This window comes from Eptatretus burgeri, chromosome 10, assembly GCF_056783735.1.
Source record: "Eptatretus burgeri isolate ZD-2024b chromosome 10, Ebu_testis_v1, whole genome shotgun sequence".
In the NCBI taxonomy this organism is placed as follows: Eukaryota; Metazoa; Chordata; class Myxini; order Myxiniformes; family Myxinidae; genus Eptatretus; species Eptatretus burgeri.
In genome coordinates, this window is record NC_140970.1 from 97520399 (window position 1) to 97538573 (window position 18175).

The window sequence follows — 18175 nt, forward strand, 5'->3', positions numbered from 1 at the left end:
CCAACGTCACAACCCTTCCCATCATGCATGCTAATTCACCGTGTCTACATTTAAATTTTATAACTGCAAAATTGTTTCATCATTCTTAACCTAGACTTTTACTGCCCCCAGCTGCGCGATATCGAAGTATTCACTTCTTGTTTTCCTTTTTTTTAAACGTAAATACTATGGCCAGTCACGGTGCTTTGTTTTCTATGTTTACGCTCGACGGGATCATCATCATAGTATACGTGAGCATTATGTCCTTGTTTTCAACCATCACTTTTGGTTCATGTTTCCATGAGTTTTCTGTGATTGGGATATTGAAATTTTTGCAGATGTGCCAGTGGATTACTCTAAATATTTTGTTGTGCCTCTGTGTGTACAGCTGTTCTGACATTAGTTTTTTACATCCCCTTGGGGGTGGCTCATACTTTCTTTTTATACCTTGCAAAACCGACACTTCTCTTTTTGACTCACTCCCACAATTTTCTTAAAACCATTGGTAAATGATGTTCTTGGTCTTGACAGTTAGGCTGTTTGCTGGCAACAAACAAAAACAACTAACATTTTACTATCATTTTCTCGTTTTCTCAAGGGCCTCAGTTATAATCGGTACAATGTGTCTCTGCGTGTCGGAAGAGGCGACGAAAGGGTTGGCGTCGGGAAGGGCATCCGGCCATAAAACATCGCCTCAAAAAGGAAACCATGATTGTCATGGGGCCCGCAAGGCTAATCCCTGCTCTTGCAGGGGAAAATGGCCTTAAAATGCTTGTGCGTGCGTGCCCTTTTCTCAAGAAGATTCTGCACCCCGTCTTCATTTGACATTGATGGCATTTCTCCATACAAATATATCCATTGTGTCGGTTTCATGCAGCCAGGCCAGCAAGTTGGCATGAAATTGACCAGATATTGTTCTGGTGTGTGCCATGGAATGTATCGTAAGCATCCCTTTTGAATCCCATATTATTCTGCCCATAATGTTGCTGCCTGAAGACTGGGTGCAGAACTTTTTCGAGGTGGAGACGTGCTGATTCAGTGTTTGTCCCAGCATCCTAGTGGTGAACACATTTCTCATTATCAGTAAACAGACATCACAGTCTCCATTGGATTTGTATTGAAGAGCTCCAGCATCACTTTTGACTTCACTCTCTGTTGACGATCTTGCACACTGAAGTTTGGTTCACTCATCTCCCAGAAACCTTTGATGTTCATAGTTAATAATTTCAGTGCAAAAAGAAATGCTGAACTGTTTTGCAAGTTCTGGAAACTTGATTTGGCGATCAGACATTATCGTACTTTTTACAGAAAAGATTGTTTCTTGACTGGTTACATGTCCAGTGGTTGTTCAGACTTGGGGTCATCTTATATCGATTCCCTGCCATGTTTAAACCGCTTTGCCCATCACGTCCCAGTGGTGTAATGAGAGGCATCTTTCCCAAACATGGTAACCAGGCATCCATGGATTTGCTTTGCAATGCATTTTTTTCATGTAATCATGCCTTGGACAAAAATTTCCTTGTGAAGAAATTTCCAGACTCCATATTGCTCAAACTTTGAAATAAACCCCGGTAGACCCCTTATGAGCACAGATTTTGATGTGCTCAATATACCTTTGACAGGCATCAGATATGAAGCTTGTGGCCAAATTTCATCAAAATTGTGTTTGGTTCAAGTGATAATGACTGATAACTGACTCACTCAATCATCTACGGACAGTCGGACACTGTTCAATCTCATAAGCTCACCTGACTAAAGTCCAGGTGAGCTTATAATAAACTTTAATATATTTTCCCATTTGAAACAGAGGGACTGCTAATGTTATTCCTTGCCCCAATTATATATTAAATGTTTATGTCTGTCTTATTTTCTGTAAAAATAAGGGTTTAGTGCAAGTGAATGGATCAAATAGTTTTATATCTCCGCTGATGAAGTCGCTGGAGGCTTTAGGCATTATGTTTTCAGGTTGTACGTACGTACGTACGTTCGTTCATCCATGCTAATTTTCTGTGTTCTCTCCAACCCATTATCCGATTGACACGAAATTTTCACCATAGGTGTGACTACTCATGTATAATGTTTTAATAATAATTATGGCATCATTGGCCACGTGTTTTGGCAGCCGTATTGGAAAAAAGGAAAAACTTTGGACCTCTGTATCTCCGAAACCACTCCATGAAAAAAATTGAAACTTGGCACATGTGAAGGGCTCCTCATGGGAAACGAGTGTAATTTTTTTTGATGACGTCATAGGCGGTTTCGTCATGACGTTATAATTGCATACGTCGACCGCTTTATCCGATCAGTATGAAAAATTTTGAGGGTCATCTTGGATATAAAAATTTTTTTGGAGAATGTCATAAAGGATATAAACGTGCACGAATAACTAATGTAACGTGTTAGATAGGGTGGTGTAATTGACATTGCATCAACGGCGGTAAAACGGTGGTAAATTCCAGAATTAATTTATTTGAATGATTTTTCCAATCTTAATTATTTAAATTGAACAATATGCTTGAACAATGCGGAACACAAATCGCCTTCTTTGTACTTTCAAAACCATTTTGTTTAGCAAGCAGGACCTGGATATGTTGAATTGGGTGGTGTATAAGGACGGCTCGTCCCGTGGTGAGGTGGGGCGGGTTGCGTTTCATTCTTGTGCCTGTGTGAGGCTTGGCATCGAATTGGTGGAGATGCTGCAGAGAAAGAGTTTGGAAGTGTTGTGTGTGCACGAGACCAAATGGAAAGGAGGCAGGGCGAGGAGGTTGGTAGGAGGATACAAGCTGTTGCATGCTGGTGGAGATGGAAGGAGTAATGGTGTGGGAATAAGAGTATCGGAAGAGATCAGCAAGCAGGTGGTCAGAGTGGAATGATGGGAGGGATTGATAGATGTGGCATGGATGGTGATTCAGAGGCAAATGGTGTGTTTATGGCAGTATATCGGCCACAAATGGGAAAGATTGGGGCAGAGAAGCAGGAATTTAGGGACGCCTTTGAGAGGATGATGAGAATTGTTGAGCTGGAGATGATGCTGTACATTGCAGGTGACTTTAACGTGCATTTGGCCATAGCAGAGCCAGGGAAAGAGGAACGTTTTGGTAAATTTGGGTGGGGAGCGAGGAATGCAGAGGGTTGAGAGTTGGTGGAGCTGATGGCGGGGAATGGGATGGCCATAGCTGGTTCATTCTTTAAAAGGTGGGGAAAGCCAAAAGATTACCTCTGGGAGTGGACAATATAGATCAGAATTGGATTTGGTGGTGGTAAGGAAGCGACACTTGTTGGGGGTTAAGGATTGTGAGGCAGTGGCAGAGCATGTTTCCACCCAGCACAAGCCTGTGGTGTTTGTGGTTTGGATGAAGAAAAGGAGGGAGGTTAAGAGCAGGGGTCGGAAGATTATTCGGTGGGGGAAGTGCAGGGGAAACGTCCTCATGGAGTACAAGGAGAGGTGGAGGGCTAGGAATCAGCAACTTGGCGAAGAAGTGGAAGGTTTGGAGGAGTGGTGGAAGAAGTATGGAGAGGTGTTTAGTGGAATTGCAGAAGTTTTGTGTGGAAGGACGTCAGGATAGGGTGCACCTGTGCAGGCAGAAAAAGAAAGCAGCAAGGAGAGCTGTGAATCAGCTGAGGAATGATACGGAAGAGGAGGTGTACAACAAGTTGGAAGACTATGGTGGGAGAAAGATTTTATATATATATATATATATATATATATATATATATATATATATATATATATATATATATATATATATATATATGCTCGTGACAGGGATAAGGATGGTAAGGACATGAATGGGTTGGGTGGTGATTAAGGATAGTGGCGGGAGGCTAGTGTCCATGAGGGCATCAGTATTGAAGGTATGGGAAGGATATTTCACAGAGCTGTTGAACCAGGAAGGAAGCAATGGGTAGTTGGAGCTACCATGTTACAAAGAGGGGAGAGTGGAGTTGGTGAAGATCACAGAGGAGGAAGTGTGGGCAGTATTGAAAAGGATGAAGAAGGGAAGATAAGAACACTAGGCATTGATGAGGTGTGAACAGAGATGACAATTGCAGTGGAAGAAGTTGGAGTTATTTGGATGAAGAGCCTGTTGAATATATGTGTGAGAGAGGGTTCAATTCTGGAGGATTGGAGGGCAGGGTTAATTGTGCCGATATGGAATGGGAAGGGCAATGTTCAAAATACAGGGAAGTACAGGGGCATTAAACTCTTCAGCCATGTCATGAAGGTGCTGGAGAGGATTCTGGATCGGAGGATGAGGATAAGTGTGGATATTGAGATCGGAGAAGAGCAACAGGGGTTTAGAAAGGGTCGGGGGATGACAGATTTTGGGATGGGATGTTCGTGCTGAGACAGCTGGTGAAGAAGAGGTTGGAGGTGCAAGGTGGGAAGATATTGGGATTTTTGGACCTGGGAAGGCTTACGACACTGTTCCGAGAGAGATGGTGATTGCGACACTGAGGTGGATGGGAGTGACTGAAGCAGAATTCAGGTTGGTGGAAGAGATGTACAAGGGAAAGAAGGGAAGAGTTTTAGTTGGTCCTGGGATATCTGAGGAGTTCAGCATGAGCATCGGTATTGGTTTGAGGCAGGGAAGCGCTCTCAGCCCACTCATGTTTGTCATGGTGATTGAGCTGGTAAGCTGGAAAGTGAGCTTGAGGAATAATATGGGGAGGAGGATGTATGCAGACAATCTCGCTGTTGTGGGAGTGAGATGCATGAAGAACTGGGGGAGTGGAAGGAGGCATTAGGAAGCATGGGCTTAAGATGAGTATGGAGAAGACTGAGGTGATGTGGGTCAGGTAGCAAAGAAAATAAATGAATATATCAGGTTAGAGGGGAAGGAGATCAAGCAGGGAAATAAATTTGAGTATCTGTGAGGAACAGTGACCGGAGATGGTATGTCCGAGGCAGAGGTGTGAAGGAGGTTTCAAGTGGGTGTGAATGTGTGGAGGGAGTAATGGCGGACAGAAAGATAAAAAGAAAATTGAAAGGGAAGGTTCTGATGTCATGTGTAATACCGGCCTATCTTTACAGTCTGGAGATGGTGCCGCTGACAGTGAGACAACAACAGAGGCTGTAGATTTGTGAGAACAACTGTGTCAGGAGGATTGTGGGAGTGAGAAGGGTGGCGAGGAAGATGGATGAACTGAGGGAGGAGATTGGTGTTCAAATGAGCTTGATGGGGAGATTGGTGAAATGCCGGCTGAGATGGGCTGGACACTTGGTGTTGTTGGGGGAAGAGGGAATGGCAAAGTGAGCAGATAGATATATTGAGGGAGCAAGGTCGGAGGAAAAGAGTTGAACCGTGGTTGAGATGGGAGGATTGTGTGAGGATGGATATTTTTAAGGTAGGGTTAGTTGGAGAGTGGAGGGAGGAGGAGGAGTGTCGTGGTCAAGGCAGGGCAGACGCTTGGTGCCATCTAACCTCGCCCCTTATAAAGGGAAGAGGAGAAGAACAAGAACAACTATGTTACTAGGGGAAAGTGTTACGTAGAGGGGAGAGTGGAGTTGGTGGAGCTCTTTGTGCTGCCACACACTGTCTAACACAAATCACCTCTTTTTTGCACCTTCAAAACCATTTTCGTTTCGCAAACATGTTAAATAGGGTGTTGTATATGGATGGGGTATAAGATTGCTTCAATCGTGCCAAACCTCCGGAATATGTTATTTTTACAATCTTTAAAGTCATTATTTGTTAAACTTGAAGTATATACCTGAACACTGCATGGGGTATCATGTTCTATGAACTCTCTTGGTTATTAAAGTTTTGGAGCTACTGACGTCGTTTCTCTTCGTGTATTGCAGGGCTCTGCAGACAGTCACTCTCCACGCAATCCATCTGGCACTCTTACTTCTGTCTCTGTTTCGGCCGCCATTCATGAAATGGCTTCAAAATCTAGGATTGCAGAAGTTGATCTTGAAAAGTACTTACATTATCGTATTTTTCATGCTCCTAGTGCTGCCACGCTTTTTGAGTCCACTAATTTATGGGATGCGGGACACAGAGTTACGTCAGAGATTCAGGCGACGTGTGATTTGGACCATTTCATCATGAACCATGGTCATAAAAAGCCAATAAACTCCTACTGAGTTGTTTTCAGTTGAGTGCTTCATTTTCTCATACGCCCGATATATATATATATATATATATATATATATATATATATATATATATATATATATATATATATATATATATCTTCTTCTATATATATATACATACAAATATATCTATAGGTGTATTATGTGATACCGGTCATCCGTCCGTCCGTTCCTGTCCGCACTCTAACTCCCAAAGTTTTTAACTTTCACGTTTCATATTTGGTACATAGGTACAGACTGTGGAGACGGTGTGTCGCGACATACGTTCGGCATCTAAAGTGGTTGCCATGGCAACCAGGATGCTGTTTTCCACGTAGTAGCACAATTCTGTATATACCTTCTTGTTCGGCATATATTGTGCTCACTTGTTATCCCCCGCCAACCAACAAAGTTGGCAGGGGATATAGAAATGGGTTCCGTTCTTCCATCACATTTCGTTTCCGGAGCTTCACTACAAATCCCCTCAAGATATATTTACGAAACTTGGTACACATATCAAGCAAGTGGTGAACCGATGCCTTTTGATATTTAGAGATTTCCCCCAAAAAAATTTCTGTCACTTTCCATGGAAACAATTTGGGTATTAAGAAATAAATGAGGTTAACCTTTGTTTCCAGAGCATAGTTGCAAAACTATTAACTATTTCTTTATGAAATTTGGTACACACATCAAGAATAAATTGAACTGGTGCCTTTTGCTACTTGTCCTCATTTACTCGGGCAGGGGATATCGAAGACTTTGTCTTTAACGGATGCTAGTTTTTCTTGGTATCATGAGGAAATAAATATATTTGTGTGAAAAAGGGAGCGCCAATCGAGATTTCCTCTCTCAAACCTTGTGCGGAGCCGAGACATGTTCTGCACAAAGTAAGACAGAAGAACAACAACCAAAATCCCAGTCTTGTTTTTAACTTTTGAGTCACATGTTTACCTCTGCCATCGAAAGTAAAGGAGGTTATGTTTTCACCCTCTTTGTCTGTTTGTGTGCAGGGTATCTCAAAAAGTTGTGGATGGATCCGGATGAAATTTGGTGGGATGTGTGGCATGGATGAATTGATTCGATTTTGGTGAAGATCCTAATCTGGATCTGGATGCGAGAATTATTTAATTTGTAAAAGTGATTCTTCACCATTGAGAGATAGGGCCAAAAACGATATATAGAATGATATTTCAAAAATGTTTTGGGCCCAATATGTTCTTGTGGATCTGGCATTACTTGACAGAGGTTATGTCACCAACTGAGTGCCCTTCTAGTTTATAATGTTTTACATTTAAATTTAAAGTTGTGTTATGGTGAAACATTTCTATTGTTTCACCCTCTGAGTTGCATATGTTAACTCACCTGAAAATTTAAAGAAAGTTGAAGTTGAGAAATTAAATAAAAATAAGGGTAATAGAAGAGCAAATGCAAGATATGGGAGTGTCGGAGGTGTGGGGAGAGAAAGACAAGAAGATTCAGAAATAAGTATAAGGGCATATAGCGAAAGAGCAATTTATGCTGCATGGTGTTGGGGGATGAGGTTGTCTTCAAGGTGATGGTGAAGGTTGTCGGCAGGGGGAGGAATTGCTGAGGTGGGAGGGTGAAGGGTGGGGTTGTGTGAAGGGAGAAGGGTATGGTTGTGGGGAGGGGGGAGGGGGTTGTGTGGAAGGTAAAGGGTGTTTGTGATGAAGGGGGGGGGAAGGTTTTGGGAAGGGTATAGTTCCAAAGTGCCATCTTCCTTGTCGTACCCAACTGCTCGTGGAATGTGTCTTTTGCACCTGAGAAGGTGGAGAAGATTCTTTCAACCAACTACTCTGACTCTGACTCTACAACTGGACCAGATGGTATCAGTTCACTTGTCCTAAAATCCTGCTCTGCTGCTCTTTCACATCTTCTCTCTGCTATTTTCACAACATCATTTGCCCTTGGTCATCTTACATCTGCTTGGAAATCTGCCAACATCACTTCATTACATAAAAAGGTGCAAAAATTGATTCCCCGAACTGCAGACCTATCAATTTACTTCCAATCATGAGCAAGGTCACGGAATTGATCATTGCAGTTGATATGAAATCCTTCATCCTTTTCTCCATCAACCTCATCTTGGATCACCAAGTTGGTTTTAGACCAGGTCACTCCACCATGGATATGCTGCTTCTAATCATCCAATAATGGATGGTGGCCCTCAATGTCAGACATGAGATCAGGGCCATCTCTCTGGACATATCTCTTGCTTTTGATACAGTCTGGCATCCTGAATGACTCTCCAAAACGCTGCCTTTGGCAACCAAGGCCAACTTTACACATGGCTTACTGACTTCCTCTACTGTCATAGCCAAGGTGTGGCACCCAAAGGAATCCTTTCATCTCCTCTCTCTGTTAAGGCTAGAGTGCCTCAAGACAGTCTTCTGGGCCCAGTCCTATTCCTGATCTTCATTAATGATCTCTCTGACTCGCTGGAAAATCCTCTTTATCTATTTGCTGATGACTACACACTCTGCCGTGACATCCCTCGCCCTTCTCACAGGCAGCATGCAGGCTCATCCCTCTCTTCATACCTTGACAAAATCACAAGATGGTAAAACACTTGGAATATGCCTTTCAATCCTGACAAATCTCACTATCTCTCTCCAAAAGGACAGTCTGGCAACCGCCCCTCCCCCCTCTCCCCCCCACCTCCCCACCTACTTTCTTAACAATCTTCTTGATGTCATTCAAACCCCTGTGTCTCAATATCAGCCATGATCTTTCTTTGAGAAACCACATTTCAAAGATGGCCTCCTAAGCCAGCCACTGACAAAGGCATTCCCCATCATACAAAGTCCTTCCTTGGCACACCTACAAGGCCTTCATCCACAGCTTGATAGAGCAATGTCCTCCCTTCTGGGCTACCTCACCTGCCTCAAATGTTGCTCACCTTGATGCCATGGAAACCAAGTTTTTCAAGTCTATTGGCATCTCCCACGATGAAGCTGAGTCGATGGGTCTGTCACTTTGCCATCGCCGACAGGATGGTGGCCACTGTCTTCTCCCGCCACCTTTCGATTTTTTTTTTCGATTTTTATTTTATTTTGCATCCATTGTCGAGGCTCTTATAAGAGCTAACACATAGAACATATAACAAAGGGAGTAGGAGACAAGAGGGGTGGGAGAGGGAAGCACAAAACAGTAGGGAGCGGGGACATATGGAGGTCTGTGGAAGGGACATATGGAGGTCTGTGGAAGGTGTAAACAAGAGGGAAACTACAGGGACTTTCAGGATGGAAAGCAGGGAATTTGAAGGAGATGGATTTATGGGTTTTGGGTGGATTTATGGGGGTAGAAAAAAATCATGGTTTTGGATAACGGAAAATAAGATATAGTGGTGAACAGCTGTTTTAAAGACCTGGAGGGAAGAGTGTGACTGAAGAGAGTGTGGGAGCTTGTTCTTGAGGTGGGAAAAGAAAGAGTAATGGAAGAGTGAAGGTGAGCAGTAATTCTTAATTTTGGTAGTTTCACCAGAAGTGGTATGCTGGCAGACCTTGAGCGCCCTGCAGAAATATTGGTGGGGTGGGAGAGGGGGGGTGACAGATCACAGACAGAGCAGTTGGTTGTGAGGCTGGAGAGGAGATGGTAGAAGACAGAAAGATCACCGACCTGCCTGCGGTAAGAGAGTGAGAGACCCAAAGACTCAGCTTCATCGCGGGAGATACCAATGATCCTCAAAGCCTTGGTTTCCACAGCGTGAAGCCCACAAAGGTGAGAGGCAGGAGCACCAGCCCTGAGGGGAGAGCAGTGCTCCATCAGGCTGCAAATGAAAGCTTTGTATTTGGTCAGTTGCTCAGGTGTGCCAAGGACTTTGCATGATGGAGGATGCCCAGTTGGCAACTGGCTTTGGAGGCCAGCTTGGAAATGTGGCTTTTCTAGGAAAGACCATGGCAGACAGTGAGACCCAAAACCTTGAATGAAAGGACTTATTCAAGAGGATTGTTGAGAAAGTAGTTGGGAGGGGGAGGGGGTTCTTTTGGAGAGCCATAGTGTGAGAGTGAGATTTGTCAGGGTTGAAAGACATGTACCAAGTCTTGAACCAGCTTGTGATTTTCTCCAGATCAGAGAGTGAAGAAGCTGCTGCCTGCTGATCTGAGGGATGGCAGATGGTACGGCAGAGAGTGGAGTCATCAGCAAAGAGATCAATACAAGAGGATTTTCCAGAGTCGGAGAGATCATTGGTGAAAACCAGAAAAAGCACAGGGTGCACTACACTGCTTTGAGGAACTCCAGCCTGAACAGGAAGAGGGTTTGAGAGAATTCCATTAAGGTTCACATGTTGATTGTGACAGGAGAGGAAGTCTGCGAGCCATGAGTGGAGATTACACTGGATACTTTGGGAAGAGAGTTTGATGAGCAGGGTGAGGTGCCAGACCATACTGATAACATGCGATATGTCAAGGGAGACGGCTCTGATCTCAAGTCTGGCACTGAGGACCTCCATCCATTGTTCAGAATGCAGAATAAGCATATCCAGCATAGAGTGACCTGGTCTGAATCCAAATTTATGATCGGAAATCAAGCTACTGGAGAAGAGGAAGTATTTAATCTCAGAAGCAATAATTGATTCCCTGACCTTATTGATTATTCCCCTCTCTTTAACTGTTCTTTTTACCCTGTAATGTCCTGATCATTTCGGTGTACTTGTACTATCTCGCTCACAAGCCTCAACCTCGACAATACATGAAAAAGGGAGGGGAGGGAGGGGAAAGGTTCGGTGGTTGTGAGCTTTCAAAGCACTTGCAGCAATACTAACGAGAAGGGCACTCGATACAGCGCATACCTCTGCCATGCAATGCCTGATCCAGTCGAACATATCAGGTCCAATAATTTTTTGAAATGTTATGCCATATATCATTTTTGGTTCCATTTCTCAATGGTGAAGAATCACTTTCAAAATTAAAAAACTCTCGCATCCAGATCTGGATTCGGATCTTCACCGAAATCGTAGCAGTTCGTCCTTGTTTCACACCCATCCTCTCCAACAAATTTCATCCGAATCCGTCCACAACCTTTTGAGATATCCTGCACACAAACAGACAGACAAGGGTGAAAACATAAACCTCCTTCCACCTTCAGTGATGGAGGTAATCTTTTTCTATGCTGATAAAAAGCAATAAAACTTAGCAGCCTGAAACTTTACATGCATACTAAGAAAACTCCAAGGAAGTGCAAGAGTGACAATTGAGTGTTTGGGTTAATTAAAACACCCCTTTTGAAGATAATTAACAGCCTTATTTAATTGTATCCTTCATCAGGCGATCCTCGGCCACCTCGCTTTCCGGGTCTTAAGGTGTTTCCGAGGTAACCTCGCTGAGGTCTGAAGCCGCCATGTTTTTTCACCTGCTCAACCATGCCTTGACTTGGAACAGGCCACAGCGATTTCTTAACGATAAAATTGTTGTTTTCACTTTCCTCACTCATATTATCGAACACCTGCTCATCATAGCTATGAATCGCTGGGTACATTGCAATGCTTGTAAACATGCAGAGACGTCAGTGTTCATGGCTTGACATTTAGGGCATCTCTGGGAGGTGTATGTTTTATGTTTTGCTAATCGTGTGCCAAACGAGCCGTTTATTAACAACCGTTTAGTTGGAGTGCTTGCTTGAGTGCTTAAGGCACTTGGCGAGCGCTCTCCAAGCTGCTTGATTGTTCGTTTCGGTAAAAGTATCCGTGCTCTCAAGGGAATATCGATTGGACAGACGTACGTTTCGGCCATTGTTGGGCCCTGTGGTGCCACGCGGTTGGTGTCAAGGGAGGTGTCTCATCCGCTGTAAATGTGCAATTTTATTTTTACAGGATTTCGTTTTTTTTAACCTTACGTGCGATCTCCTCATATAATCCACCCCTCACTTCACTTCGACATACATAAAAACAATAAGGTCCATCCGACCAGGTGTTTGCCGTGATCTGGCTGTGAAGGCAAAAAGTAGAGATCGACATTTTGTGTTCTGTACGTTGATATATTTTTCAATTGAATTTTGCTAATTTCCCACTTGAATTCCTCTTTCAAAGAACTCTGTTTAAAGGTAAATGTTTGTGTTTGTCGTTTTTATGTACTTTAGGCGTGTGCACACACATAAACTATTACCATAACGGAAGTGTGTGTACGTGCAAGTTACTGCTGTTGCCTGCTATTTCCACATGTGGGTGGGTTTCTGGAGTTGAAACAGACCGGCTCGGTGTGTGTGTGTGTGTGTGTGTGTGTGTGTGTGTGTGTGTGTGTGTGTGTGTGTGTGTGTGTGTGTGTGTGTGTGTGTGTGTGTGTGTGTGTGTGTGTGTGTGTGTAGGGTTTCAAAATGTGGAATGGAGTCCTTCCAGGGTGGGCTCAAAGTATCCACCTTCATTTTGGTGTGGTGGAAAAGAACTCAATTTCCACAACTTGGATCAGCATACCAAAGGAGAATCTTTAATTCCGCATATACGGAGGAAGAACATTGAATGATTCACTGAAACAGAAACCTGAAGCAATTCTTCTTATATACAATTTGACATTCCAAAAAATGGGATGGTGAGACATTTGGCAACTCAACTCCAGGATTAGCTGAGAAGCATTGGGCAAAATAACTCAAAACTGCAATACGTGTCTACTTTGGGTGTAAGGGAGAGAATGACACAATCGCGGGAAACGTTTGCAGTGTTATCAACCAGGTCACCCTATTTCAAAGTAAGGCATTGCTTTTATCAATATGTAGGTCAAAAGACTCTTGGGTGAAGGGAAACATTCCTGACAGCCAATTCGACTAGAGCACAAAAATTAAATTTATAAAGTACCAGCAACAATTATAATTGACAACTACATGAATATAATTATTTTTCTTCCACATCGGAAAGCAGTCACGATTCACGGACCAAGCTGTGAAGTTTTCTGTTTTCAAAGTTTTGTGCCAAGGGCTCTCTTCAGGATCGTTACTAAGCCCAGGACTGCCTCCAACTGTATTTTGTTTGTGGTGATATTCCCAGGGATGGTTTTTAATATGTCTGTGAGGTTCATCGTCATCATTGCCATGGGGTTCTGCGTCATCACTGGTCCAACTTCAACGTTCTTCAACTTCCAGGATCTTTTCACTTCATGCTTGAGGTCTTGGTATTTGGTCATTTTCTTGATTTCTGCATCATTAGTCCAAAATCACCGGTATTAACACCTCAATTAGCAATGCCTTCTTCTCTTTTTTTTGTACCTAAGTATGATTTCTGGTCGCAATGCTTTGTTTTCAACGTTCACGCCAGATGGGATCACACGGCCGTACGTGAGCGGTACATCAATGTTTTCAGTGATTGATTTTGGTTCATTTTCCCACAAATTTTCTGGAATTGAAATATCTAAGTTTTTGCAGATATGCCAGCAGATTACTTTACAAACTCTGTTGTGTTGTTCTGTGTACAGCTGTTCTGACATGTTTTTTTTTTTTCCGTGTTCGGTCATTAAGTGTCACATATCTTTGCTTACCCCACCTCCACCCCTCACCTGTCTTTTGTTTTTTTTTTCTCCTCTCCCCGACCCTTTTCTCACTCTGTCCCCTCATAAAATGCAGCACTCTTCTCCCACACCTCGATCGCTCTCTCGCTGTCTCTCTCTCTCTCTCTCTCTCTCTCTCTCTCTCTCTCTCTCTCTCTCTCTCTCTCTCTCTCTCTCTCTCTCTCTCTCTCTCTCTCTCTCTCTCTCTCTTGCACTCTCGCTGTCTCTCTCTCTCTTTCACTCTCGCTGTCTGTCTCTCTCTCTTTCACTCACTCACTCACTCACACCCCTCCCTTCCACAGTGAATAGCAATGTTTGGTGAGGTGTCGCTCCCCCCACCTCCCCCCTAACTCCCCTTCCATCCTCTCTGCCTCCCCTTTCCCCTCTCACCATACACCTGCTCTCTATCTCTATCTCTATCTCTATCTCTCTCTCCCTCTTTCTCCCGCCCTCCCCCACTTTATTGACGCATCAGCAAAGCAAAGTTGTATTTGCTTGTAAGCAATAAAATTTTGCACTTTGTGATGAAAGCATGAAATTTTCCACAGAGTCTATCGAAATACTCGAAGATTTGTTTTCAGATGTGGAGCCAACTTATGTTTGACCTCTGATGACCTTTGACAATGAGAATTTTTCTGTTTTAGCACTCTATATCACAGTAACATGACCATGAATTACACACTATTTATCGGACTTTATGGTTGTCTTTGTCCTGCAGATGTCTATAGATTATTTTCAAAGGTGATGTTTGACCTCCATTAATATATCAAGGTCAGTGACCTTGTACAAACAAGTCCAGTGTACATTTGTCTGTACCCTAAATCATAATATATTGTTGTGGGCCAGGGGTTGGTGGCGAGAACTACCACTTGGTGGGGAAAGCTTGCGTCGTCACCCACCAAACTCCCCGGAATTTATAGGCCATCACTCGGATAACTCCACGGGCCGGCGGGTCGTTTAACCGACCATGGTCGCCAATATCTCAACCGCGTAGCATAGGGTCTATTTGTCTATAACCAATTCACCGAGTGAAATCCGCGATTTCGACTACCGGGGAAACCACGCCCTCGGCACGTCTTGCTCGAACCAGGTCACTCTACCGACCGCGGTAGAGTTCCAACTACCGACTACCAATTCTGGTTTGGGTGCAGCCGAGCGGAAACTGCCAAAGCCGTGCTGGCTGGAATGAACGGACTATCGGGGATAAAATCCCACCTAAACTCAGATCCGAACCATGCTGGACCAATTCAAGAAAGGACAGAAACGGACTGTGAATACTTCTACAAATGTTTATTTACAATAAAAAGACAAAGGGAAGACTTAACGCGAATATGCAAGAAGGAATATTTACAATGAGCAAAAACACTTATTCAGTTCTACTAAAAGAGGGGCCCACACGCAGACACACACACACAAATGAAAAGAAACCCAGAGTCTTTATTGGACCCTCGCAGTCGTGCAGAGAGACAAACTGGGGGTCAAAGTTTTGTGGTGTACATGACCGTCGGAGGAAGGGCGTGCTCTGCGATGCGACCCCTGACAAAGGTCGTTGGTCCGGTCCCCAATCGCACGTATGGACTCGTGGTTCATGGCGGAGCTCGGGTGGTGAACAATCGGGGTCCATGGAGGGAGGTCAGGGTCACTCTGTCCTTCCTTAACACTCCTCGTAGCAGCCACTGTGAAACTCCAGAACCCTGTACAGCCACCGTGAAACAAAACTGACTGCTTACAGCCACCATGAAAGCAAACTCGACCCGTTACAGCCTCCGTGAAAGCAAATTCGACCCGTTACAGCCTCCGTGAAAGCAAACTCGACCCGTTACAGCCACCGTGAAAGCAAACTCGACCAGACCCATTTTTTTACAGAGTCTCGGCGATTTATTGGCCTCTCTCCACGGGGAGGGGCCCTTGGTGAAAACGCACCTTGCTGTCCGCCTCTGATTGGACAGGGTCCTCCGGCCCACCTTTCTGGGGCGGGGCCTTTGCCCCTGCCAGGAGATCCCAGTTACTCCTCCACGTGGCTTCGCTCTCGACGAGTAACAGTGTCAGCGCCGAGAAGGTCATCGTACAAGAGCTACAACGTTCGTGGGAGCCGAGAACTGGAACTGCGAGACCCCCTCTCAGCAAGTCAAGGTATGGGCAGCCAGCAGGTGGTGATTGAGCATGATGGGCCGTAGGGGTCATGCAGATGGGATGCTTTATTAGATGTAATAACCTAACTAAAATAAATCGCAACGCACGCCTTTGATTCTCCCATTAGACAAAAGAAAGGGGATCTGATTACACACATACTTCACGACATAACTGACTTTTGGGACATCTGTATGTTGAATGCAAATGGTTTCCAGATCCGTAACAATATGTTGCCTCGTCAATAGGTCTGCGAAGGTGGACCCGCCACACTGAAGTAATGTGCTTCGTGGATAGCCAAATTAAAGGGAATCTCACTCGAGTGGTTAGCATGGATTCCCCCGGTCAGAATCCAAATCACACCGTCTCTTAAAGCAAATGTTTAACAAATTATATTTCCCCCCAGGGATCAACAAAAGCAGGCCGAAAGGGTGGCACATGCATTTGAGGAATAACCGTTTTTTGAAAGGAGACACAGGACAATGAAAACAGAGAATCCTGAGATGAAAGATCAGACTGAAACGATGAATAGAAAAACTAAATAAATAAATAAAGGCACACTCAGTGAAGCTAAATGCACTTGATATAGAAAATTTTCTTCTGTGCAACATGCACTCATCTACTCGCACACAGTGGGGAGAAGCCAGGCAAAGTCTTGGAAAGAATACGGGTTGGCAGGGCTCCAAAATGAAGTACGGGAAAAGACTGTTGGGTGGCATAGGTCAGCACTCCACCTTCCGTGACAGCGGGCTCGCTCCCTGATAAAGCCACAGACCCTGGAGAAAGCGCAAGCATCCCCGACTCCAAACAACTTGATTCATCCCCCTGTTGAGAGTCATTCAGCTTTCAAGAGTGAGAGTAGAGTCACGAAGTGCAGGAGATCAGGGCAGAAGAGATGAGAGGGAAAGAGAACAAACGAGCCATTGTACAGCCTTTTTACACCTCCCCTGCAGCCACGCACCACGCTTTGAATTTTTTTTTTTTGTATACAATATCAAGGCTTGTATAAGAGCTAACCCACAGAATGTATAACAGATGGAGCAGGAGACAAGAGGGGAAGGAGTGGGAAGTGCAAAGCATTGGGGAACAGAGACATTAGATCTGCGGAAGGGAGAGGGATTGGGCAGGGTACACACAGTGAAGATGGACACTACAGGGACTTTCAGGAAGGAAAGCAGGGAATTTGAAGCAGGTGGGTTTGGGGTACATTAATGGGTGTAGAAAAGATCATGGTTTTGGATGGGGGAAGATAAGAGATGGTGGTGAACAGCTGTTTTGAAGACCTGGAGGGAATAGTGGGGTTGAAGAGTGTGTGGAAGTTTGTTCCAGAGGCACGAAAAAAAGAGGAGTGAAGGTGAGCTTCAACCAACTCGATTCATCCCCCTATTGATGTTCTTTGCTCATGCCCGGCACCGGCCAATGAGGTGGTATGTCGCCGTAGCCATTGCGATATCATCCTGTCGGCAGTGGTGTTGCCATCGGCGCCTCCTGTATCAATAACACCACACTTTGCAGTTCGCCAATGGCAGTGCGCCGATTGGGGTTCCCGTGATGGGCAGCACCATGCCGGATGCTTCATAATCAGAACGTTGGTTGTGATGGGGGTTCATTGGCCCAAACATGAACCAAGACACATCTCTACCGTGCCTTCAGAAAGTATTCACACCCTTTGACTTTTGTCATATTTTGTTGTGTTGCAACCTGAATTTAAAATGGATGAAATAAAAAAAAAATTGTCACCGATCTATGTAAAATACCCCATACAGTACTGACAAAGTGTAAACATGTCTTTGGAAAAATTTTTTACAAACTAATTAAAATTAAAAGCTGAAATGTCTTGCATCAATAAGTATTTAATCCCCTTGAATCAACATTTTTTAGAAGCACATTTGGCAGTGAATACAGCTTTGAGTCTTCTTAGGTATGTCTGTATCAGCTTTGCACATCTTGATTTGGGGATTTTCTCCCATTGTTCCTTGCAGATATGCTCAAGCTCTGTCAAGTAAGATTGGGAGCGTCGGTGAACAGCAATCTTCAAGTCTTTCCACAGATTTTCAATGGGAATCAAGTCTGGGCTATGGCTGGGCCATTCAAGGACTTTCATGTACTTGTTCTGCAGCCATTCCAGTGTTGCATTGGCTGGATGTTTGGGGTTATTGACCTGTTAGAACGTAAATCTTCTGAGCAGTCTGAGGTCTTTTGCACTCTGAAGAAGGTTCTCCACAAGGATTTCCCTGTATTTGGCTCCATTCATGGTTCCCTCTATTCTTACAAGTGTCCCATTCCCTGCTGCTGAAAAAAACATCCCCATAGCATGATGCTGCCACCACCATGCTTCATAGTAGGGATGGTGTTTGATGGGTGATGAGCTGTGATCGGTTTCCACCAGATGTAGTGCTTTGCATTCAGGCCAAAGAGTTCAGTTTTTGTCTCATTCGGCCGCAATCTTTTGCCTCATGCTCTCAGAGTCTTTCAAGTGCCTTTTTGCAAACTC

The 18175-nt window shown here is 44.2% G+C and overlaps 2 protein-coding genes across 2 annotated transcripts in view; both read left to right on the forward strand.

The window, feature by feature from the left end:
- Nucleotides 1-6035, forward strand: part of LOC147019215 (olfactory receptor 4F3/4F16/4F29-like) — an 81437-nt gene extending 75402 nt beyond the window's left edge. The window contains exon 4 of the mRNA XM_085900060.1: nt 5786-6035. Coding sequence (XP_085756186.1) covers nt 5786-6035 — 250 coding nt within the window. The remainder of the gene's footprint in view (nt 1-5785) is intronic.
- The window catches only part of LOC147019214 (ubiquitin carboxyl-terminal hydrolase 2-like), a 359775-nt gene that overhangs the window by 89594 nt on the left and 252006 nt on the right, over nt 1-18175 (forward strand). The window lies entirely within an intron of this gene.